Here is a 24683-nt window from a genome sequence, read left to right on the forward strand (position 1 = left end):
TGTTCCTGCGGCTGTCCAGCTCTCCTTGGACCGGTCATTAGAGCCAGGTATGGACTCATAGTTTTTAAGAGTTTGCTAACTCCAGTTCTCCAATATTAGCAGAGGCAAAACACAACTGAACGGCTGCGGCTGAGCACCTCCGCCCCCTTTAACAGAAGAATGAGCTTACAGCAGCCGGCCCCCACGTTCAGAACGTCCCACGTCGCTAGAACATGTCAGAAGTTTAGGATCCTCTAGATATTACTCATGCGTCTCTTGGTCACATGACCGCATTAATACGCCTGGGCTTCACCTTTATTCTGCACTACCTACAATATTGCTCCAGCCCCTAGTGAAGCGAACGCCGTCTATAACATCAGCAGATCATGGCGGCACAGACACGTTACATCCCACTTGCTTTATTTAACACGGGCTCAGCTGCATTATGTAGGAGATGCTTCACAAGACGACACAGAGGAAATGAACAAAATGAACCGATAAATATGCACATCTACAGCGCTATGCGAGATACAGGAGCAATCCCAGCGGGCTGCAAAGTGATGCCACCTCTCCTCCCATGGGGCCCTTCCAGTTAGTCTAAGAGTCGGATTGGCATCATCCGTTAGCGGGGGCATCAGCGATGTGTTATTAAAAACAAGGAAAGTCAGAATGTCTTATTTGTGGACCCAGAGTTGTGCCAAGTCTATAGAGTGCAGCTTGTGTTACATTACGTCTAGATAGAATTTATTTATTTTGCATTTTTCATATACTTTGTACAAGCCTATAAGGTTTAGTGGCGCAGTGGCCCTATGAACCATATAGGTATGGCTAGCCCTAGCAGCTGGCCTCAAACTAAAGGAGAAAGAGCCCCAACATTTGGTCAAGCTGCAAGTATTAATATTGGAATATATGTATAGAATCTTCCTTTTAGTGATGCGTACGGAGTACAGCGAGGATCCCATTACAACTCTGCAGACAAAGTTGGTTTTGTTTTTTCCCCCTCCCCATCAATACCCCCAATATCCATGCAATGGTACAATGACTGAGCCTGCCACCCCAGAAGCGAGGATTGCACAAATATACTGTCAGGACGTGACAGCCGAGGAAGGAGCCCACCTAAGATCACAAAGGCGTTTACCTTAGTAGCTAAAAACGTGCACAATGCCCGGCTGCGGTACTGTAGACTAATATCGGATCTCACAAGGGCCCTCCGAGGCATCCAGTGACTACACACAGCGACTGCAGCCTGAAATGGGTGTAATGATGGGACCCCTAACACAAGGCTGCGGCCACTCTGCATAGTCAATGGATGAGCCTTAAAGAGGCGGAAGTGACAGAGGATCTTGTGCTCAGTAAAACGTTTATGTCAATAATGTAAATGGGCATTAGCAGTTGTTCCCCCATTCCACCCTAAAAATTTCTGACGTGGGCTCCGGCTAATGGGGAAAGAGGACAGAGATATAACCATTAACGCAAGTCCTCTTCTTCTCCTTTAATGGTCTTCTTGATGCGCAACAGCATGGTGGTTAGCCACTGGTCTAGGCGGGAGATGGAGTCAAACTCTTTTACCTGTTGGATGAGAAGACTGGTTAGACGGTGGCTCAGATATTAGGCCGGACGGCAGTTTTTGAAAACGATAATCAATTGACTTCTTGGGGCATCCTTGGATACGTTCTTTTTAAAACGGGTTTTCCTGGAATCACCACTGATGACCTGTCCTCGACATACATCATCAATAGTTGATCCGTGAAGATCTGCCACTTGGGCCATGCACCGGCCCACTGCCAGTGTAGCTGATGTCCACGTTGGGGTCAGAGCAGTAAGTGTAACACAGGGTATCGCTCCCATCAATAAGAGCAATGCCTTCTATTAGATTTTCAGCTCTGACCCAAATACAAACGCCCATCTCAGCTGCATTAACAGCGGCCGGAGAATCAGCTGATCGGTGGGGATCCTGAACAGCAATGAGGATACACAATCAGTGGTGAATTCCCAGAAAACCCCTTTAAAGGGGTTACCCCACAAAAAACATTTGTCACCTACTCACAGCGTAGATGAAAAATATCCGATTCCGGACAACTTTGGCCCGATGGCACAGGGTTTTACCTTGCTGGAATATCCCGTCATTGTGGGGGTATATGAGGAGCTGCACATGGTCACCAAGCAGTGAAATGTAGTGGGAACTGGTCAATGATGTGTTTAAGCAGACCAGTGGACCCAACCCATGCCATGAGAACACACCCCAGTATGGAACCACCACCAGCCTGCGCAGTGCCTTGTTGACAACTGGGGCCAATGGCTTCATGGATCCACGCCACACATGAACCCTACCATCACCCAGGAACAATTGGTGCCATGACTTCTTGGACCTCGCCACATGAAGTCCTACAAGGTTCAGTTAGCAACCTCTCAAGTCAGGTGCGGCACTGTGCCCGATGGGGTGGTGTGTAACAGGTGCCCTCTGGTGGGTCTTCTCCCATATTCCATGGACACCAAAGAACGCTGCACGGACCTGCGGGATATACCTGGGGGTCTCCTGCATGGAATGTGGATTTACATACATATTGCTGTCCCATGAGGTTTGGCTTGGACATAAGTGCTGAATAATGAAAATAAGAGGTTCCAGCACATGACGGGCGTGACCGACACACAACGGGCCCCGTGGGTTTCTGGCGGGTCATCCAGTATTTGCTAGACAAAGAAGTACAGCATGCTGCGCTATTTTGTCCGGGATTATGTATGGGGTCGGTGCCATAGGAGCCTTCGACATAAATGTGAACGAAGCCCAAGGCCACTCACACAGGCGCCTGAAAAAAACACTGTTTTTCAGCGCAGCGTTTACTGCGTTTTCAGCACAGTTATAAACGCAGCCACGCAGGCTGATCATGCCAGAACTGAAAGAACGAAAACGCGGTAACCACCTGCTTCCACATGAGCAGCACTGAAAACGCGGTAACCACCTGCTTCCACATGAGCAGCGCTGAAAACGCGGTAACCACCTGCTTCCACACGAGCAGCGCTGAAAACGCGGTAACCACCTGCTTCCACACGAGCAGCGCTGAAAACGCGGTAACCACCTGCTTCCACACGAGCAGCGCTGAAAACGCGGTAACCACCTGCTTCCACACGAGCAGCGCTGAAAACGCGGGAACCACCTGCTTCCACATGAGCAGCGCTGAAAACGCGGTAACCACCTGCTTCCACATGAGCAGCGCTGAAAACGCGGGAACCACCTGCTTCCACATGAGCAGCGCTGAAAACGCGGGAACCACCTGCTTCCACATGAGCAGCGCTGAAAACGCGGGAACCACCTGCTTCCACATGAGCAGCGCTGAAAACGCGGGAACCACCTGCTTCCACATGAGCAGCGCTGAAAACGCGGTAACCACCTGCTTCCACATGAGCAGCGCTGAAAACGCACCCCATTCATTTCAATGGGCAAAGCATCGCGTTTTAAAAAGGAGAAACGCATGAAAATAGAACAGACAGCGCAGTAAAAACGCGGCGTTTAATGGCCGTCGGAGAAGTCCAGTTGACATAAATGGCAGTGATTGCGCTGAAAACACAGAAAAGAAGCGCCTGTGTGAGAGCGGCCAAGTGATTATTAGATCCCCGTAAGACTGCAAGTGAGAAGAAGACGTAAGACTTACCGCGTCTGTATAGTTGTCCACGTTCTGTTCTTCATGAGCGTCCAGAAGCTTCTACAAGGATTGAAGAGATGATTATCCTGAGCGGCCGCCAAGACCGTCCACAGAACTACATTACAAACTAAGGCCTGCAGCCCATGGCGCAGAAGCAAAGAGGCAAGAACAGCAGAGCGCAAGTCTCAGCATATTTCACTTCCCACTTTCAAATCCCCTTTAGCTCCAAGATTCCCTCAAACTCCTTCTGCACATCGAGCGTCCGATTAGATCCTTACCTTAACCAGTTTACACTCTCTGGAGTCGGAGAAGGCCGGGAACATCTCCTCGTACTTCTGGACAGCCAGCTGGGATACAAACACGCGGTTACTAATCCACACTTACCGCCCGCGGTATAAAATACCTGCCGCCGCCCGTTACCTTAGCGTTGTACATATCGATGCAGAAGTGGCAGAGCGCAGCCTTGAAGAAATACTCTTTGGCACTATACTTCAGCAGGGGGCTGTCCATGGCATTAGTGCCAACCTAACGGATGGGCAAAAGGACACGGTCAGGCGCTACATAAGGGACGGCTAGCCGTGAGTCACGTCAACACAAGAAGGCGCTACAAGTCTTACCTGCTCGTAGATTTCTACCGCCTTGGGGTACTGCTCCAGCTGAGCTGCGTAGGTGGCAACCTTCAGCAGACATTTGTTGGCAGAACTGTAAGAGGAAGCGAGAAATGTAATAATGGCGGCAAGGACAAAGCCATCCGGAGGGCACTGAGCGCAGATATATGTAGGAAGGCGAGTCATCATCATTACCTGTTCGACTCCTCTCCCTTGTAGTAATCAGCCGCCTGCTCATAGTGCGCGATTGCCTGCAAAGACATGAGAGCGGTGAAAAAGACGGATGTGATGTAAACGCTACAAGAAAAAGAAAACTTATTAATTCCCTTTTTTTAATATTGGCGCGAGTCAGAATCTAATGCCGCAGTCCTGTGGATTGTGCTGTGATGAAGGTACTCACTCCGCAGCTCACTGCAATCACCCGGATGCAGATTATAAAGCTCTTTTCTTGTTTTACTACTTGTACACCATAAAATCATCCGTATTTGCGCCATAACGGTGTCTCTTCGGTCGGGGCCGGCGCGGCCTTGTGTGTTTTTGCTGAACAACTTGTATTTGTCATTACTACCATTTTGGGGTACGTTAGATTATTAACCATTATAGCCTTTAGGCCGTGGGCGGTGATAAAACACGAACTCATGTGGGATACGTAACATTAACATTGTAGCATGGGTTGCCATGGTTACAGTGACACGTGATGTGCGCACCTTAATACTTGGTTTCCTTACCCCTAAAAATCAATCATTTTATAAGGTAAATTGTTTGGGGTCTTTCTGGACTTGAATTTTCTTTTTCATTTATCACCTTTTTAGTCTTTTTAGCCCCATGAGGGCAGCTTAACACACAACTGTCTCGTGGCTCCTATAATGTTCTTTAACAGTTTTGTATTGCAGTGTATTATGTATTGCAGTGTATTATACACACATGGCAGAGTCACAGAGAGAACCTTTCCTGTATTGAAAACATTGAGGTGCGGCGGCCGTTATTGACTGCAGCATCTGAGAGGTTAAAGGGGTTGCATCAAGAGTGTCGTTCGGTGAGGTCTCAATGCGGAGACCACCACTTAGCCAGCGATAGGTGGTCCTGTGTTCCCCTCAGGCTCATAGTCAGAAGACTAAATGGTGCGGCGGTTACGCATCTGTGGTGCTGCTGCATTCAGTTCAACGGGGCTGACGGAAATATCTGAGTACAAGATCTCGGCCATCAATGGCAACTCCACTGAAGATGAATGAAGCTGCATGGTGCATGGTGCATGCGTGACCGCCGTTCCCTTCAGTCTCCTCCTCACTTGGGAACGGGGGGCTGTGTTGCAGTGAGAAGAAAAGGAAGACATGGGACCCCAGTTACCAAGATCGGCAGGAGTATGAATAAGTGATAACCCCTTCAAACAGCTGGTGTCGGAGTCATCTCTGATCCCAGCCGCTGCAGCAAAATGTCCGATGTGATCCACAGCCAGCAGCCAGTGTGGATGCAGGGAGCTCAGGCGGGCGCTGCACCATCCCTGCACGGTGCACAAGAACTTAAAGAAGACCTTCCGCATTTAGGACACGTTTGAGTTAGTGAAACCTGTAACAACTCTGGCTTTTCTTAGACCGCTGCATTTTTCCATTTTGAGGTTATTCCTCCCAATCCATTAAAAAGGTTTTTGCCATCTGGACGTTCCTTTCGCCTTGTGGACAAAGTGTATACAGACAGATAGACCAGCGACCAGAGCCCCCATAATATACTGCCCATAAGAGCAAGGAGAAAAGCGTCCCAACAAACCTTCTCAATGTCCACCAGCTCCGACTCGTAGATCTCGGCGATGGATATGTGATGCTTGGCTGCGATGGTGAATCTTCCCTGCGAGGCACAAGAACAGAGTCTGTCATATATTGTATTAGGGGGGCTAAACACAAAACACTCAGAGCTTTCTTAGGGCCGGCTCACATCTCCTTATTCGCTCCGTCAAGGGGTCCCATCACAGTAAGCTAAGAACCATGAAGATGGAACCCCGGGGTAGAGGCGGGACGGCACCGATGTCGGCATTACCGATAGGTCTCGGTTTCAGCAGTTTTACATTCTATTGCATCCTTCGGTGCCGGAAAGTAAAGTGCAGTTTACCAGGCTGTTCCTGGGGCACAGAGTGGCGCAAAAATAATAGAAACGGACACCTGAGAAAGAATCCAGTGTATTTATGTAGAGGTGTTACTACTTAGTGGGGCTCATCTGGCCCAATGACATCGGATGCCCTCCGTGGCGTATTCTCTACTAACCTCCGATACCCTTCAGCTGGTATTGCTCTCCATTCATCCGGCAAGCTCTGTTAAAGAAGATGAATCGGCCCGTCTGGTGCAAAGAGGAATGGAAGAAGGTTCTAAGGAGTGATGAATCACACTACTCCATATTCACATCACACGGCCGTACCTGGGTGTGGAGCATCCTGGGGAACGCCTTCTACCTGAGTTTTGTGCCAACAGGTAAGTATGGCGGGGGTTCTGTTACAGTCTGTGGATGTGTTACGTGGCATGGTCTCAGTCCGTTGGTTGTAGTGACAAGAACCATCAGCACGGAGGTGACCCTGACATTGTAGACAATAATGTGCTGCTGACAATGTGGGAATACTCTGGGAATGGTCGGCCATACTTCCAACAAGACAACGCGCCTCGTCACAGATCCAACGCTGGTTTATGTTGGTTTGAGGATATGGATGTTCCACGATTGGACCGGCTGCACAGAGTCCCAACCTGAACCTACTGAACATCTCTGGGACGAACTGGAACGTCGGGTCTGGAGATATGAACAGCATCCATCTTCTTCGAGAGAGAACTCATGAGATGTTTGCAGGATGAATTGAGGGAAATACCAGCTAAGTGTACCAAACGATAGTAGAAAGTATCCCACGTACAATATCCAATATCATTAGGGCTGAAGGAGGCGCCACCAAGTATAAACATATGGAAATAAATACCATTTTGATTCCTGCTCAGGTGTCCAACTAGTTTTGGTAAGATAGTATATCAAGGATGATGGACACACCAGCAAAGCCTGAGCGTATGAGGTTTATCTACCATGGGAAGCCATGTAAACATCTGGCGACTCACCATGTCGGTGTAGATCTCTACTGCCCGCAGTAGACAGTTGATGGCCTCTGCAAAACACAGATAAGTACAGTATGGCATTATCAGGTAAGTGTTGATGGCATCATTCACGTGTCACATGTAGCGTGCAGGTGATGTATGAGCATCGGTCAGGGAATGGACTGACATGTCAGCTGCTTTAAGACTGGAGTATTATGAGGCGAATACTTGATGATGATATCATCGCCATGAGCAAGAACATTCCCTCCCCATCGGCTGTCCTGCAAGCTCATGGGGCCTTCAGACGGTGACTGTCTGCATTAATGGGATACTTGCCCTACTTCTCATTAACCCTTCCTGTACAATTCCAGAAGTTTAGATGTTTTTTTCCCATTGCAGACACTTATGACATATTAACCAAATACATTCAACTGCTATATCCCACTGCTGTGTACACTGGGGGTGCCGACCCCCCAACAGCCACCAGCACTCACCTGGCTGAATGTGCAACTCCAGCAATGAGCTTTCAATTGTTAATGCTAGTAGTGCTCGTGGGGGAGCGCCTAATAACTGCCACTGCAACAAGATATTAACTCCGGTCAATGGTTTTAATATTCTAGCTGATCGGTGGAGGTGCCTTTAAGAGTGCCTTCACACAGGTCAAAAATCACAGTTGACTTTTCACAACAGAAAAACCGGCACAGAATACACAGCAAATCTGGAGAAGCCAAGTTCACGCCTGAATGGTGCAGATTTTGCAGGGGTTTCAACCCAAAGGTTGATATCTGCTGTCAAAAGGCACAGCACAAATTGACATGCAGATTCTGCACAGAATTGTGTTCCATTCCATGTAGACAAGAGTTGTTTTTTTTAATCTTGTTCACACGAGTTGCCCTGTAAATGCTGTGGATTTTCTGCAGCAAATTCCATTGTGGAAATTCCACAGCATTCACGTCCCATGTAAAGGCACCCTCCGAATGAACTTTGTGAATAGGAATCCTTGTATGGAGCTTGAATCCATCATTGTGTTTATGGAAGCAAAAAATAAACAAACAGTTTGTGTTTAAGAGGTTTTAGATGAATTAATGGTTTATCACTAAAAGTAAACGCTCTTTTAAAATAGCCGTGTTCAAATAAGGGGAGACGCTGCCGGCTGGGGTGCCGCACACACGCTACCTTCATGATGGCAATAGTAGCCCAAAGAATCACTCAAACAAATGATTACGAGCGACTGTCAGTCTGTGTAAACGCGGCGCCTGACATGGGACGGAGCGAGAAGTCACTCAGTGGTCCTTAGTCGCTTCATTTCAGCTCACTGAAACGGAACGACTAGTCAGCGACTCGGAGTCACTCCGCTTAAGCCAGTCTGCAGTGAATGGAGGCGGCCGGCTGGCAGAGATCTCCGGCGCGCTCCGCCTCCGTTAACTGATCAACTATCGCTCGTGTGAAAGCATAGGAGCAACAGACGTACAGACAACTGTCAGGCACATAAGTACCCGACAACAGGTCTGTCTAGAACCACCTTTATCGGTCCTCCTCTGACTTCTCAGTCTCCTCTTAAGCAAACCTGACTTGCTCCTCTGTAGAAGGGATTGTGTGAAGAAACGCTCCCTATGTCTCTGTGGGTGATATTAGTTGTGTTAGCAATATACATGTGTGAAGATACGGACTTCTGGTGGTCCAATGATAGAAAGTCGCCGCTGACCGCACTTCACTCCATTTTGACGGTGTTGTTATTTCGCAGGGATCATGTGACGGGGCGCGAGCGCGCTGGGAACGCTTGTCTTCATATCAAAGAAGCACAAAAGGCGCCTTGGACATCGGACGTCCTGCTTGCAGAGTCATGAAGATACAGTTACTGGCCGGCTCTGGTTCTTGGGCCCCGGGACTGGATTCATGAACCGTTGGCTTCCTCGGGACTTTGTCAGACGCGTGCGACTTCGTGCTGGACATGGCCTCCGCCCCGGCGGCTCTGTGCTGCCATAGAGCTGGTAAGGAGACCGATCACTGAAAAGACTTCTGCAAACCTCATTTCAGAGTCTGCCGAACACCGAGGCCATTACTGCGGTCGGACCAACGGCCTCCATTGGGAACTTGTCAAGCATCGCGGCCGAGTTCATAGCAGCTTATTGCTGACCGCCCACGGCTGTCCTTTTCTTGTGATCGCTCGTTTCAGTAGGAGGGAAATGCCGAGCAGGAGTCCCACAAGCCATCAGTGGCGCCCTCCAACACACGCCCATTGGTAAAGGCCCTTTAAGACCGAACGATTATTGTTCAAATGAGCAAAAGAGGATGACGATTGTTTGGTCTGAACGTGAGCCAGCGGTCCAACAATCCGAGAACCGCTCACTTTTCGTTCATCTTTTGCAGACATAATCCTTGTTGCTCGTTAGCCGGCGCTCGTCAGTCGTCTCACTAATACAGCGAATGGCTGAGCGATTTCTCTTATGAACCAACGATGTATCTGCCTGTATAAACAGACAGCAGACGCTTGTTCAAACAATAACTGTTTGGTGTAAACGGACCCCAAGCTGTAGCCCCCTGGACCCGATCCTGCTGGAGGGTCCCACCAAACCAAGGGCCCCTGTGAACTTCATAGAAGTGCTTTATGCCACTTATACAGCCTGATCCTCCTTTAAACAAGCCCACGGGCGAATAACGGCCCCGCTAGTTGTTCGCACTCGTACAGAATGTTTAGACAGGCAGATCATCGCAGATCGTCGCCGACTTCTCGCTCACAATCCTACGTACAACACTGAGCGGGGCGCGCTTCCACGTAACAAGAAGTCAGCGATGATTTGTATGCAGATGGAGCGCAAACAAAAAGTGCCCGATGGCGTCGCGATTACACTAAGGATCAGGGCGCACGTCCGTTTGTTTGGATGAATTTTGGTTGACACTCGTTACGTGTAAACGGGCCGCAGACATGACCAACATCGCAGGGGTGAGGGGTGGGAAGTTTTTCAGTCCGCTTATCTCATTACCTCCTGTTTGTCCAACTCTGAAGGAGCCGGATTACACTTTTGGTCCGAGGCTTTATCTCACATTTACAAGACACCGTGGAGGCGATCCATCCTTGTACTAAACGTACGCACTGCGCCAATCTTATCGGTCTTCAAACAACTCCAAGAGCTTCAAAGTTCACTTCTCTGATATTCTGTTGGAGGGCTTTTGTTACCCGCTGCAGGATGTTCTGTAGACCATGAACCAACATCCAACGGCAGCCATCAGATGTGACATATACTATATATATATATATATACACACACGCACACATAATGTCACGCGTCTTCAGATTATTGCCCAACGCAGGAGACCGGCAGGGAGTAAAGAATTCCAGTTGTTTCCAAGAACTGATCTAGGATGAAGGAAGTTGAGCCAATGGCCACATGCATGATAGAAGTGTAAGCGGCCAGGAGCCTCCCCGCCGGCCGGCCTCCGCTGCGGGCGCTGGACAGATTCTGGGGGTCATTTATAATTTGTTATGTTAATATAGGATTCATTGAGTTCCAAATCAATATTCCGAATATTTACCGCCCGAGTGAAGGGTAGCGCGCTGTACCCCTCCGTCCGCCCACGGCTCTCGTTTATGGTATTCCATGACTTACACACCTGATTAATTAGGGGGGAGAACTCCTATTTCACATAAAATGATGAGCAACGATGTACGGGGAAAATGGCGCAAAATACCTCAAAATCTGTGCAAAACAAGTACAGAGAGGCGTCTATAATAGCGCTGAGCACTTTACATAGAATGAAGCCCTGAACTGAAGTAAAAGTGGCACGGGACGTACAGGGCTCGTTCACACGGGTGGAGATACGCCGCGTATCCCGCACATAATACACAGGGAATTAGACCAATTGATTCCGGATGGGTTATTCACACGGACAGATTTTGCACGCAATTTTTGTTGGAGTGTAAAAATACGCAGCATGTCCTATTTGTGCGTATTCTGCACCGCAGACAAGCCAAGTGCACAGGACCGCAAACAGAAGTGGCTTTCCTGCATTTTTATTTTTTTTGCACGTGTAAATACAGCGGAATTACGCACACAAAAAAATGCAAGCGGGGCCAAAATACACAGAAATGGGCGCGTTACAGTCCGGGAATACGCTTACGCCGGTGTAAAGGAGGCCTAAGATTCCTCCACCTTCAGAGCTTTCCTACCTTGAGGGTCGGCCTTCTTAAAAGCATTTCCAGCATCCACAAAGTTGGTGGCGGCATCGTGCTTGCTCTGGACCTGCAGATGCAGCTGGGCAGCCTGGCAGAAAGCATTGCCAGCAGCTAGAAGAGAAGACAGGGCATTCAGATACACAGCAACACCTAAGGCCCCTTCACACGGCGGGCGGGCATAGGCCCATGCAAATATGGCCGCTACCAGCCAACAGTAAATCGGATTTGGTTAGCCTTAGGGCTTATTCACACATCAGTATTCAGTGAGCCAAGACCCGGAGTGGAGCGTTCAGAGACAGTGGAATGGAACGATTTGTATCTCCTCCGTATTTTGGACCCGCTGCTGGTTCTGGCTCACAGAATACTGATGTGTGAATAAGCCCCAAGTCTCCTTCCTAATATCAGGCTGTAAGATTAGCCGGCTTATAGCGGTTCCCTGCGACGCTTGGGGCGCGTTCACACAGGGGAGTTTAACGTGAACCAATTCCATTTGAGCTCCGCTTCTAAAATCCGTATCACAATCCACGCGCCGCGTCGCTTCTGATGCGGAAACACACAGAAATGATTCTCCATGTGAAATTCCCCATCCAGATTCGGCCCAATGACGGCACATTGCGCACGCGGCTCAGCGCGAAAATCAGCATCAAAAAGACGGGGATTCTGACATGAATTCGAGTGGCATTTCTTCATTGAGGATTCCCCCGTGTGAACGCGCCCCTGCACCCCTGAGAACCTCTAGGAGCGGCTAACATTGCAGCCCGATACACTGATATCAAATCCGCCATGTGAACATACGCTAAGGGTAGAGTCACATGTGCAAGAGGTTGTGCAGCAGGTCTGTCTGGATGCTATGGAGCTTCACTGCAGATTTCATCTCTTCAAATGAGGGGGGTGAGATCTGCAGGTAACACACAGATACGAGTGTGGATGAGCCCCAACATCCGCCATCACGAACATGACCCAACAAGGCGTTCTCCATCTACGTAACCTTACAATGGCGTACGATGCTATACGGCACATAGGAGTCATTCTCAGTGGGATCAATAATTCCTCGCCAGTGATTGGCTGCAGCGATTCCACGTTATGTGGACAGACACCAGCAGGGGGAGCACTGACACTTGGGGTTCTGGGTCCACGCTCCAGTCGGGGAGCAGTAAAGGGGAATCCCTGTGGCCGAACAGCACCGCATGGACCCCACTGACTATAACGCGGTCCGTGCTCTCTTGTCCAGCTTCCAGCCGCCTGCATCACTTGTTCTGGATCTCCGGCGATCCTCCGATCGGAGGTTCCAGTGCAGATGTGGATCCACTCTGATGTGTTCTGTCATTTTATAGCATTGTAAGCCAATGTAGCTGGACAACATTAACCCTTAGGAGTGGGCAACGTCTGATTGGTGGGGTCTAGGGTTAGGCCTACAAGGCCGATGAAGTCATCACTCTAGACACTTGTCCTAATTGCTATAGTTAGAATCAAGAAGCAGTCATGCCAACCCCCCTGGGCACAGTGGTGAACTCCTTCCACCGCCCTACCCTTTTTTTTTTTTTTTTTTAACTTTTTCTGGATCAACACAGCAGAAGACCACTTACCGCTCCAATTCTTCACCATCTTGAACATGTTGGCCGCTCTGGCATAGAGTTCACAAGCTTCCTCCACCTTAGACGAGCCCCTAAAAAACAAGGCAGGCAGGTGTGAGCGCCAGGACGGCATTCATATACAACGAGGGGCACCATATAGTGCCTCCATGTCATCCATAGACGGCGGCTGGCAGCGCTCCAGTCACAGATCCCTATACAAACACTCGGCGAGATGTCAGCTCATATTAAGCCTTTCTCAGTAAGAGCTGAAATGTTGCACAAGTCTTCATAAAAGGTCTTGGCACTGGAGCGCTGCCAGCCGCCGCCGCCGTCGTGCATCACGTTCAGTTGGCGCTGCGCCACCCTACATCCTGTCCAGCGCCGATTTACTTTACATAATCTTGTGTTGTCTCTGTATAACAGTATATGGTGATGGGTAACCACAAAGTGTAGCGCCACACAGACATAACCAAATGCATTACTTAGATTGCACTGTATTATAGTTCACTTCCTGCGTTCCTCGCTGGTTCGGTGTCTGCGGTCAACAAAAACCAGACAGAGGGACAGAAAAGCCAGGAAATAGAAGAACCATTACTTACCCGGTAAATGTCCCACTGCTCCAGACTTTGCTTACCTGCTACAGCGATACCGTGAGGCTGAGACATGTGACCACCGCAGCCCGGTACTGGCCTCGGCGCTGTGCGGCACGGGGCTGCTGTGCCAGTGTGATTGGGTGCATGTGTATATGGGTATGTCACCACTGGCCGGTAAGGGAAAAGCAGCGGCGCCGGAGCTGCGAGGGATGAAGCGGGCGAGTATATCAACACGTTTATAGCTTGGACAACCAACGACTTCAGCAATCTGCATCACATTAAGGGACCTTTAAGATGAGTGATGTCATCACAATCCGGTTCTTGTCACTGTGGGCCGCACACTTGGTAATTTTCCTGCTTCCAACACATCAACGTCAAGAACTGTTCCCTTACTGCCTGATATATCCCACCACTGACGGCGCCATTGTACGAAGACGATCCCCGTTATTCACGGTCTTAATGTTATGGCGGGTGTATATATCTATTCCCGTGGTTCCTGAAGCCGCGACGCTTCTCTGCTGCGAAGGCAAATGTTCCTCTCTAAAGACAGTTTCCATGACAATCCACAAAGCAAGACACGTCTGCACCGAAGGAGGCTGGAGAGAATAACTGAAGGCGCTTCCCCAAGATCTCTGCTTGCTGTCCCTGTAGAGGAACATTACTGACTACTTCCAGAGGCAGAAAACTGGTGTCCAACTGCACCGAGAGACGGCTGATACACTGTGTGCTCACATGGGTGCACATATTTATTACGTCTGTAACACACGTAATTTAACCCCTCGCAGCCTACAATGTAATACCAACATAGGAGGTGCTGATGTGTAATATGTGCATGAGGAACACGCGGGTGCGAGTGACCCGATGTGAATCAATGGGCTGTTAGTGCTGCATACACACGTAGTGCACCCAGGTAAGTGAGCCCAGCCTCTGTACTTACACCATCCTACCAGAAGTATTTAGCCCCCTCTTCCTATGGACCGGGTTGTGCCGTATTACCAGGTCCTGTCTCCTCAGCCGCGGACATGATGCACGGTTCTTGTCTGTCGTAGTGTGCGCACCGGTGACGTCATCACCAGCTCATTCGCTCGTGCGGCCGGGGGGGACCGGCAGGTCGTTGTGGAGAATCGTTCAGTTATCGTTTGTTGCTTCATGAGCCAAAGATGATATTTATGCCGGCTGAAACTGAACGACCGGTGAGCGATTCTCGTGCGGCCGCCGGCGGCTCGCGGTTCAACGGACGATTATTGTTCACTTTTGCTCTGACGATTTTTGGAACAATTTCCGCTCCGTCTAGACGCACCTTAAGACGCTGGGAGGAGTCCGCTGTAGTTTGTGACGGGAGCCGCGGGATATGTGGGTTATGTCGCTGCACACCAGCCGGCCACCATGAAGCACAATGTATCGGCCCGTCTACTATGGAGCGCCGTCAGCGGACAGTGGGGCGATGGAAGAACGTTCTGTGGAGAGATGAATCCCGCTACTCCATCTTCACACGGCCGTACCTGGGGGTGGGGGATCCTGGGGAACACCTACCTGAGTGTTGTGCCAACAGGTGAGTACGGCGGGGGTTCTGTTATGGTCAGGGATGTGTTACGTGGCATGGCCTCGGTCCGTTGGTTGTAGTGACAAGAGCCGTGACCACGGAGGTGACCCTGACAGTCTAGACAATAATGTGCGGCCGACAATGTGGGAATACTCTGGGAATGGTCGGCCATACTTACAACCAGACAACGCGCCTCGTCACACATCCAACGCTGGTTTATGTTGGTTTGAGGATATGGACACTGCTGCTATTCACTGACATGAAGCAAAGATCTTGGAAAGGGTGAGCAAATTAAAAGCCTGAGTATACAACAAATTTGCAGAACTTTTCCTCCTGGCCCAGGCCTCGGCATCGTGTGGCATCGTGTGGCATGGGGCAGCAGCAGGCGGAACAACAAGCGGCCCTCGGTCTCCATGGAACGGGATGTAAAGGTCTCGGCAAAAAGTGCGCAAACTCACCGCCAAGATTCCGGACATTTATCACCGTGACGCCTGGGTCTCCTGGTACAGCGGCGCCCGGCCAGCGAGATGTGCAGAGAACTTCAGCTGTCCTTATCCACCGGAACGGAGGCGGCTGCTGGCGGCAACATAGCGGGTGACCGGGCGCCGCTGTGTCGGGCGCCAACAGTGAGAGGACGCTGCAGCCCCTCCCCCTCAGGATCCGTCTACGGCCCAATGTCCACCTGCGTAATCCACGCGGATCACCGCCCATAGAAGTGAATGGGGCCTCCGCCATCGCAGCCGGCTGCACTCATCTCTACGGGAGCTTAGGATCCGCGCGCAAAACCCCCACCATCCGCGGCCACCGCGCACCTCACAATCATTGAGCATTTTATAGACGACCGGGCTGCACCGCCGCGGACATCAGGCCTCACCGGCTCAGTAGAAGTACTGCACAAGTACTGCAGTGTAGCATCCGAGTCACCGAACAAAAAATGGCGCCGACTAAAGTTACAGAAAAATAATGGAGATGAAAATACAGAAATTTTTCACCACAAAAAACCCTTTTAAATGGATAAAATACAAAAAAAAATGTAAAACCCGCGAGCCCCTTCAGACATCGGCGCGGTCAGCCATGGCAATACTGGGGAATTCCGTAAACTGACGTTTATAACAGCCGACGCCAGGAGCGCGAGTCTTCTTTTATCTCCCCAAAAACGTTAAGAAAAAAAAAGCGATCCAAAAGTCCCGCGAAACGCAAAATGGTGCCGGCCGCAAACAACAGGCCCGACGGCCCGCAAACAACAGGCCCGACGGCCCGCAAACAACAGGCCCGACGGCCCGCAAACAACAGGCCCGACGGCCCGCAAACAACAGGCCCGACGACCGGCAAACAACAGGCCCGACGGCCCGCAAACAACAAGAACCAACAAGTAGGCGATAGTACAGACTGCTACAAGGAGCTGCGCAGCGCTGCCGCGGTCACATGATACCCCCCCCACACACACACACGAGTAAACAGTCAGCGCTGCCGCGGTCACATGATACCCCCCCCACCCCACACACACACACACACACACACACAAAAGAGTAAACAGTCAGCGCTGCCGCGGTCACATGATACCCCCCCCCCCCACACACACACACACACAAAAGAGTAAACAGTCAGCGTTGCCCATGGCAACCAGTGAGATCCCAGCTCTGCTTTTACTACAAGAGGTTGGACACAAACAGAAGCCATCATCTGATTGGCCGATACAGACAACCAGCATCGGGTTTTTAACCAATCTCATTACACCCCCGGCACAAAGCAACCAATCATATCCCAGCTTTCACTTCCCCCCAGCAGAACGGAAAAGCAAAGCCTTTATCTGATTGGTTGCTTGGTCCAACCAATAGGATCATAAAGCGGATGGAATACATTGGCTGTAGACGGCATCGGTACCAGCGATCACATCGGGCGATCCTCCCCTGCCGTCTTATGTCACTGTGTCGCATCTACACCGCCCGACTCACCCGAAAAGCCCGGAGAAGAAGGACTGGGAAGACTTGACTTTCTTATCGGCCTCAGCCAGCAGCTGCATGGCCTCCTTCTCCTTGCCGGAGTTATCCATAGCGGCGGGGATCGGCGAGCAGGCCGAGGAGCGCGGATGGCCGGAGAACAGGCGGCGGTCGGGGCTGTAGGCAGGGAGAATCCCGGAGATGAGCTCCTGGGAGGAGGAGGAGGTTCTCTGCCCGCAGACGGCTCAGTGACGGGAACGGCTCAGCCTGCGGCGCTGACACAGCGCTACTTCCGCCCACACTGCTCACCTGACCAGTGCGACGTCACTTCCGCCCGCAACACCCGTCAGCTGACCAGCTGGTCACGTGATAGGTTTAAATTCCTCGCCGAGTGTGTGAGAGCGGCAGAATCGTAGTGCAGCCTGGAGGAGCCGGTATGTGAGCTGCCAGCTGTGCGCCCCTCACAGGCGGCGGTGGTCTCTGCTTCCTATGCCTCCCGCCGAGATTGTGGTGTGCTTGTACCGCAATCGCTCAATAAGGCAAATCTAGGGGCCTTTTAGATGGAACGATTAGCATTTTAAAAATCGTTTAGATGGGTGAAAGTGAGCGATAATTGTCAGATCTAGCCGTGAGCCGGCACCGATGTGTCTGCAATGATGTCGTTCACGTCTTGGTTGGCAGTTTTTACACCTGTGTATAATGATCATTGCTGCACTCTGTTTAAACAGCCTTCATTCACTTCTACTGGGACTGAATGATGATTGTGTGAATGAGCCAGCGATGTGTCCGCTGTATAAACCGGCTGCACGAGAGCGAATGGCTAGCGGGGATGTCACTCGCTTGTCTGATGAGCATCGGCCCATCTAAGAGGACCCTTGGGGCCCCGTTATACCGAACGGTTTCTTATTTATACAAGTGAATGATGTCAGCGGTCAGCTGGTTATACAGCGGATACATCGTTGGTGCGCTCAAATGGGAAACCATTCAGTCCGCGTATAAGTGAATGAGAAACTGAATGAGCCAATGATTGTACAACTAAAAAAAAAAACTGAATGATTTATCGTTGGCTTGTGTCTATAGTGAATGATCATTCATTTTCACTAATTTGCAGGATATTGCTCATTGAGGTCAATGAGAGCGGCGCTTACAATTACAAGTGCCGGCCACTACATGGGAGGGCAGCGTGGAGGCTTCTGCCTCTGTATTTGTGGCACTGACAGCATACGCCCGCACAGCTGATCGGGGTCCCGTGAGATGGACCCCAGCTGATCACCTATTGATGACCTATCCTGATGTCATCAATAGTATTTATGCCTGGAACGCCCCTTAAGTGAGCGCCAACCGGTGATGAGCCAGAATTCATTCACTGGTCACTTTGTTTCATTTCATCTTAAACCTCTGCTGGATGATTAGGGCCGGGTTCACACAGGACCTGCGGCCACCAATCCCGGGATTAGCCAGCCACACAGGACCTGCGGCCACCAATCCCGGGATTAGCCAGCCACACAGGACCTGCGGCAGCCACACAGGGCGGCGAATCTGTCGGCCAGGGAATCCGCTCTGCTTGTTTAATTTTTTTTTTTCCTGTTGCGGCCGCGCTCTCCTCTATGGGAGCGCCGACCACAACACAAAAGCGCGGCCGAGCCGCTCCAAAGCCTGTGGCTAAGTGCTGCGGGTTTGAAGCAGCGCTTTCCCAGCCGAAACCTCGTGGTTTTTTTTTTGCTGCGGCCAAACCGCGAGATTTCCGCCAGGATTCCGGCGTGAGAACCCAGCCTAAAGGTGTATTCCAAAATGTAAAGTTCTCCCCTGTCTACAGGGTTGGTGATAAAGGTCTCTCCGCTGATCGTGACGTGTCGTGTGTCCCCCTCTCTGAGGGGCTGTGGCCAGCACTCCATTCATCTCCTCCAGTCCCACAGATGGTGAGTGGCGCCGCACTGAGCATGCACGGCCATTGCTCTACTGTCTCCTCGCTGCAGGGGGTCCACGGGATCCTGGTTCTGGTCCTGGTGAGACCCCCACCAATCATATAGTTACCCCCGATCCTGTGGAGAGGGGATAAAGGCTGACTTACACTCAACAATTATCGCTCAAAATTCGTTCAGACGACCACATTTGAGCGATAGCCGCTGCGTGTAAATGTGTTCCCATCATGCACTCTTCGTCCATCGCTGAGTTCAGCTCAGCATAAAGGCCTTTGTCCCTGTTAGAGGGACGGCATGCTGTGTTCTCTGCAGGCGGCACTGATAGAATTGTATGCAGCCAGCAGCAGAACAAAAGCAATGTATTTAGAGAACAGACCACCCGCTGTTCTCTAAATACACACAAATGAAGCTAGTTTAGCTGATTAGCCCATTAGTACCTAATTCAAAATGATCGCTCAAAACTGCCAGTTCCTGAATTTTTAGCGCTCGTCTTTGCATTTAAATGGACTTTAAGTTATATTCTGGGATAAGCCCGTTAATTACATCCCCTCGAATAAGCGGGCAATCATTGTCTTTCAATGACCAACAACTCTGCAGGGAGGTATGCTCCTCCCACTAAATCCTGATTGGCTCCTGCCTTTTTTGCTGTCACATTTAACCCCATTGGCTCCACTGAACACTCCCTGCTGCAGCCTCTGGCTGGGCCTGGTCTTCACTCACTGCAGCGCTGACAGACCGCCTGCGCACATCTATGTGCATCCAGTACACTCAGTAACCAATGAGCTTGAGTTGGGAAGGGGCTCAGAGTTCAATTACACGCCCGCCAAAGACCCTCACACCCCCAACTCGTTAATGAATAATATCTCGGCTCCCAACTATTCCTTCAGTGACTGTGAAACTGTACAACAATTTGCTTAATTGTCCTGTAAAGCCGCCCTAAGCTGCCGTCACTAATTATTGCCACGCTGTATGGCAGCAGAACTAAAAAGCAACTAACCCTGCAGGAAATGTATGGCCGGTAAGGCTCACAGCTACACTAGAGCGTTCAGTTATCCTGCTGTTATGGGTGTAAGAAACCAGAAGCTGATCAGGGTCGGTACTATTGTATCTAGTCATGGGTGGAGACCTAGTGATGGGCTGTATCCACCCACAAGCTGCTGATTGGCTGGCTGCAGCAAGGTCCCTACCGGCGTGGAATGAGTTTTGGCTGGGATGGAGGTTTAGGGCTTATTTACATGAGCGTATATCAGTCGGGTTTTCACGCCCGGCCGATATATGCTTCCATCTAAGCAGACCCCCCTCACCGACTCTCTGCTTCTCTCCTCCAGTCCTGTGTTTGCAATTGGAGGGGCGATATGGGGCAGAGCTAAGCTCCGCCCTCTTCCACCCACTCCCATTGCAAACCGCTCAAAAGGGAAGAGAGAGACAGAGTCGGGGAGGGAAGGGGGCTGCTTAGATGGAAGCGTGTGCCGGCCGATATACGCTCGTGTAAATAATCCCTCAGGGTAGTTTCAGTGTTAGGCTTACATGAATAGCTGTAAACATTTCCATTTGAGTGCGGGGCCGCATTACCATGGAAGCGTGTACAGCTAATGATGTAAGCCTAACCCTAACCCTCCATCCCAGCCAATACCCACTCCATGCTGCTAGGACCTTGATGCCCATGTTACCTCATCTCACCTCTAGCCTCTGAGTGTACTATGGTGTGTGATTCAGAAGAAGCCCAATGTCTATATACTTTAGGGCTCTTTCACACAGACCCGAACCGCTGCCGAAACTCGCATGAATGGGAGAAAGTCATAGCTAAATCTCCTGTTTTCTCGCCTGTTCACATGCTGCAGCCTGGAATTACGTGGGCTGGGGGGAAAGACCTTAGCGCTGCCAAGGTCTCTCTCCCTCCCCTTGCCGACTGTTAGCGTCAGTAATGGCTCTCATAGAAGCCTATGGGAGCTGACGGCAAGGGGAGGGACTCTAGCAGCACTTGTCATGCTAAATTCCCTCCCCAGCCTATGGGACCTGCTGGCAAGAGGAGGGACTTTAGCAGCGCGAGCCGCTGCTAAACTCCCTCCCCCTTCCTTTTTCTCACGGCTCTCATAGGAGTCTATGTGAACGGCTGTCATAGGCCACCTGCAGACCGGCGGAAATTCCGCGGCGGGACTTCGCCCCTGGAAGCCTGCATAGGATTGCGTTAACAAATCCTAGAGGAGCATGCATGGCCTTATAAGGCTCCTCACTTATATTCTAGCTGATCTCCTTAAGGAGAATCCTAGCACACTTTGCTTGCTAATTCCTTCCCATTGTACTTCTGGCTGGATCGCCCCCTGTTGTACTACAATCATACAGTTTGAGGTATATATCCACAGTAAATGACGTTAAAATGGTTATATTGAAGTCTAAAGTTCCTAATTTTATGATCTTGTCAGTGTTCAACCGTTGGACCCTGTAGGTCCCAAAAAGTTAGTTCAGGCGTTGGCCGTGTGAATGCAGTGGTGGATGTGCAGCTCTGTTTCATTTCAATTACTGCATTGGAAATTGTTGTGTGATCGCTCGGCAATCTCTGGCACTGCCATTGAAATAAATGGAGGCGCTATGGTGCCCATGTGCGTTCTCCACTCCCTTCATGTGGAGATGTTGTGATCCCTATTCTGGAGATCGGTGGGAGTCGCAGTGGCTGAACCCTCACTGATCATAAAGCTACCTCCTGGAAAGGGGATAACTTTAGACTTTGGTACAACCCCTTTAATGGATGGCCGAGCTCCGTCCTGACTAACGGGTTCTTGTAATTCTTTTTGATTTTAATAAGTTTCCAAGCTCCGCCATCTATCGCTAGTTATGGAGACCAATGTTTCTGTGTGTCTGGCTATTAAGGACTCTGTCTTCTTCTCTTGGGACATCGGTGGTGATACCAGCCACTAGATCTCTAACGACGTAATTCTTGAGACCTTTTTAATTTAAGCTTTCTCACTTCTTTATCTAGGGGGAAAAAATCCATTCTAAAAGATGGCATCTGTCTTATGTACCACAGCCCGAAGAAAGAGAGACAAAGTCCCTAGTCTTGAGCTGACCTCATCCAGTTTGTCTGTGGAGCACTGCAAGTCGAAGGTGTGGAATTACTACACCAAGCTGGGAGATGCCAACGTGGAATGTAAATTCTGCAGGAAACAGCTTTCGTTCCATAATAGCACTACATCTATGAGGGAGCACCTTGCGGTACGACATAGTCTCCGTAGTATCGGAATTTCTCAAACTAAGGAACAGCCAGAGCTTGATTACCATGAACAAGACGGGGCAGTTAAGAGGTTACGACAAGCGGTGCCCCTAAACAGCTTGTGCCTGTCAGAATCGCGGCCACAAATGATTGCCAACCTGATATTGGAGATGATCTACAGGGACCTTCATCCTCTTTCGGTAGTAGAAGATAAGGGCTTTGGACTCCTCCTTGGCTACTTGGAACCAAATGTTGACCTTCCTACCTCAACACAACTAGCTGATATCTTGTGGCACAAGTACACTGCCGTTAAGCAGAAACTCAAGTGTTGTCTTCAGTCTGCCCACTCTGTGGTCCTTTCCATTGAAAGCTGGCATGACCAGTCAAAAAAGACTTATCTCAGCATCACTGCAAATGTTATTGACAATGACTGGAGGCTATGTAGGTATTTGCTGGAGTCGCAGCTTCTTCTCCAAAACCAGGCAGATGACAACCTGGCAGAACGTTTGTATTCAGCTCTGACGGAGTTTGGGCTATCTAGTAACCTTGTGTCATGTGTTGTTCATAATCAATGGGCATCGTTGAGCGCTCATGGCCAGACTTGCAAAGACACTTATGGGTGGACCAGTCTCTGCTGCACTTCCCATGTCCTACAGCTTTGTGTACAAGCAGGGCTGGAGGTCCAGGAAGTCAAAGAAGCATTGGGTGCAGCTAGAGACCTGGTAAGTTTCTTCCAAGAAGACTTCAATGCCAAGCTGGAAGCCATGAACAAGCCCAGACTGGTCATGGATACGGAACGATGCTGGATTAGCACTCTAGAAATGTGTCAGAATTTGTTAGACGTTAAGTGGGCAGTCCTTTCAATTTTGGAAGAACAAGGTGCTAAGAACTTGTCCGAGCAGCACTGGACGTTGCTGCAAGACTTGGTGCCCATGTTGAAGACTATATGGCTTGCAACGGCATTCCTACAGGAAGAACATAATATCTCCACTTCATCTTTGATGCCCTGTGTGCATGGTATCTTTATGACTGTCAAGCAAACCTTCGAAGATGACAACAGTAGTATTAAAGCTGCTGCCTGCCAAATACGCTCAGAGATCGTACGATATTGGGATATACTAGATGAAGAGAAACTAATAACTAACCCTTCTGCAATTGCCTCTTTTTTGGACCCTCGCTTCAAAGAGTTGAGGTTCCTCAAACCACTGGCCAGGGCTGAAGTGCACACCATAGTGAAAAATATGCTGTCACAGATGCCTGAGACATGTTGTTCTCATCACTCCTGGATCCCAAGCAGTTGTGCCATGGACATTGGTACAGACATGGCTCCGTTGCCTGGTCAGAAGGTTAAACCAGCTGTTGGGTCTGAAAACGTGTATGATCTTTTACTTGGAAGAGATCCAACTGAGAGCATGCCCGAAGCTCACCAGCAGCTGGAGAACTACATAGTGGAACCTGTCTGCAAACGTACCACAGACCCTCTAGCATGGTGGAACAATAATAGTCACCGTTTCCCAACGTTGGCCCGGTTAGCCCGGAAATATCTTGTTATACCGGCCACTGCTGTAAAGCCAGAACATGCTTTCAGCACAGCAGCGGACCCACTAGAGATCCGTCGTGCTGCTCTGGAATCCAAGTACATCAACCAGATACTCTTCCTGCACCAGAATAAGGACTTTGTAGACTTCAACATGAAACCAAATGTCTGAGGGTCACTCGCTCATGTCGGAGAAGTAAACTGTTACGGATCTTAAGAACCCATCAATGGCCACCTTTACTATAACCATCCTAAGGGACCTATCACACAAGACTGAATGTCCTGCGGGATATGCGGCCCCAAAACCCACACTGCCAATGTGCAGAATTAAAGATGACCAAATCCTGCTGGCAAATTGGTATCACAATCCACAGTTAACAGTGCGGCATTTGGGGACTATGCATTCTGCAATGCTGTGAGGTCCCGTTTACTGCTGGACAGTAGAAAAAGGTGTGTTTCTCTCCCCCCCCCCCCCCCCTTCCTCTGCTCCTTCCCATGACAGATCTTTAGGGCCTACAGAAGTGAGATCCAAATCGGTTCCAAGTGTAGCAGATGTCCATAACAACCAATCACATTCTAGTCCTCCTTCTCTTAAGGTGGGATCTGAATGGTTGCTATGGACAACTGCTTTACTTTTCCCTTGCACCAGCTTTAGTAACTTCTTCCCCAATGCCTCTACTTGGTCGAGCTGCGTAGTATCTGTACAGTTACTGCACTTGCACTTTTCAATACGATTGTGTGTTTTGGGTTTTTTTTTGTAGTGAAATTTTAAAAAGTGCCGCCCCCCCCCCCCCCCCCCCCAATAATTTATGGTAAAGTGTTGCACTTAATTTAAATGGTATTTTGTAATAAAACGTTTTTGCTACTACAGACTGACTGAGTACAATATTAGCTGGATAAGTAAA

The 24683-nt window shown here is 49.9% G+C and overlaps 2 protein-coding genes across 2 annotated transcripts; one reads left to right on the forward strand and one right to left on the reverse strand.

The window, feature by feature from the left end:
- Positions 1 to 378: 378 nt before the first annotated feature.
- Positions 379 to 17423, reverse strand: NAPA (NSF attachment protein alpha). Its single transcript, XM_066581981.1, has 11 exons — positions 17127 to 17423; positions 13048 to 13127; positions 11456 to 11572; positions 7312 to 7358; positions 5993 to 6070; positions 4424 to 4479; positions 4238 to 4322; positions 4041 to 4145; positions 3899 to 3967; positions 3630 to 3680; positions 379 to 1548 (listed from the first exon to the last, which is right to left on the reverse strand). Exons 1-11 carry the CDS (start codon positions 17222 to 17224, stop codon positions 1447 to 1449), a joined length of 888 nt encoding a protein of 295 aa, XP_066438078.1. The 5' UTR covers positions 17225 to 17423; the 3' UTR covers positions 379 to 1446.
- Positions 17424 to 18995: 1572 nt separating this feature from the next.
- On the forward strand, positions 18996 to 24231 carry LOC136579853 (E3 SUMO-protein ligase ZBED1-like). Its single transcript, XM_066579908.1, has 2 exons — positions 18996 to 19030; positions 22011 to 24231. Exon 2 carries the CDS (start codon positions 22034 to 22036, stop codon positions 23948 to 23950), a length of 1917 nt encoding a protein of 638 aa, XP_066436005.1. The 5' UTR covers positions 18996 to 19030; positions 22011 to 22033; the 3' UTR covers positions 23951 to 24231.
- The last annotated feature ends 452 nt before the right edge of the window (positions 24232 to 24683 follow it).

Source organism: Eleutherodactylus coqui, chromosome 10 (assembly GCF_035609145.1).
Source record: "Eleutherodactylus coqui strain aEleCoq1 chromosome 10, aEleCoq1.hap1, whole genome shotgun sequence".
NCBI classification, from domain to species: domain Eukaryota; kingdom Metazoa; phylum Chordata; class Amphibia; order Anura; family Eleutherodactylidae; genus Eleutherodactylus; species Eleutherodactylus coqui.

Coding starts and splice junctions, on each gene's coding strand:
- NAPA (XM_066581981.1), bottom strand. CDS start 17,224: ATGGATAACTCCGGCAAGGAGAAGGAGGCCATGCAGCTGCTGGCTGAG. Junction 11,573..13,047: donor GATGGTGAAGAATTGGAGCG/GTAAGTGGTCTT, acceptor CTTCTCTTCTAG/CTGCTGGCAATGCTTTCTGC. Junction 4,146..4,237: donor CGGTAGAAATCTACGAGCAG/GTAAGACTTGTA, acceptor CCCATCCGTTAG/GTTGGCACTAATGCCATGGA.
- LOC136579853 (XM_066579908.1), top strand. CDS start 22,034: ATGGCATCTGTCTTATGTACCACAGCCCGAAGAAAGAGAGACAAAGTC.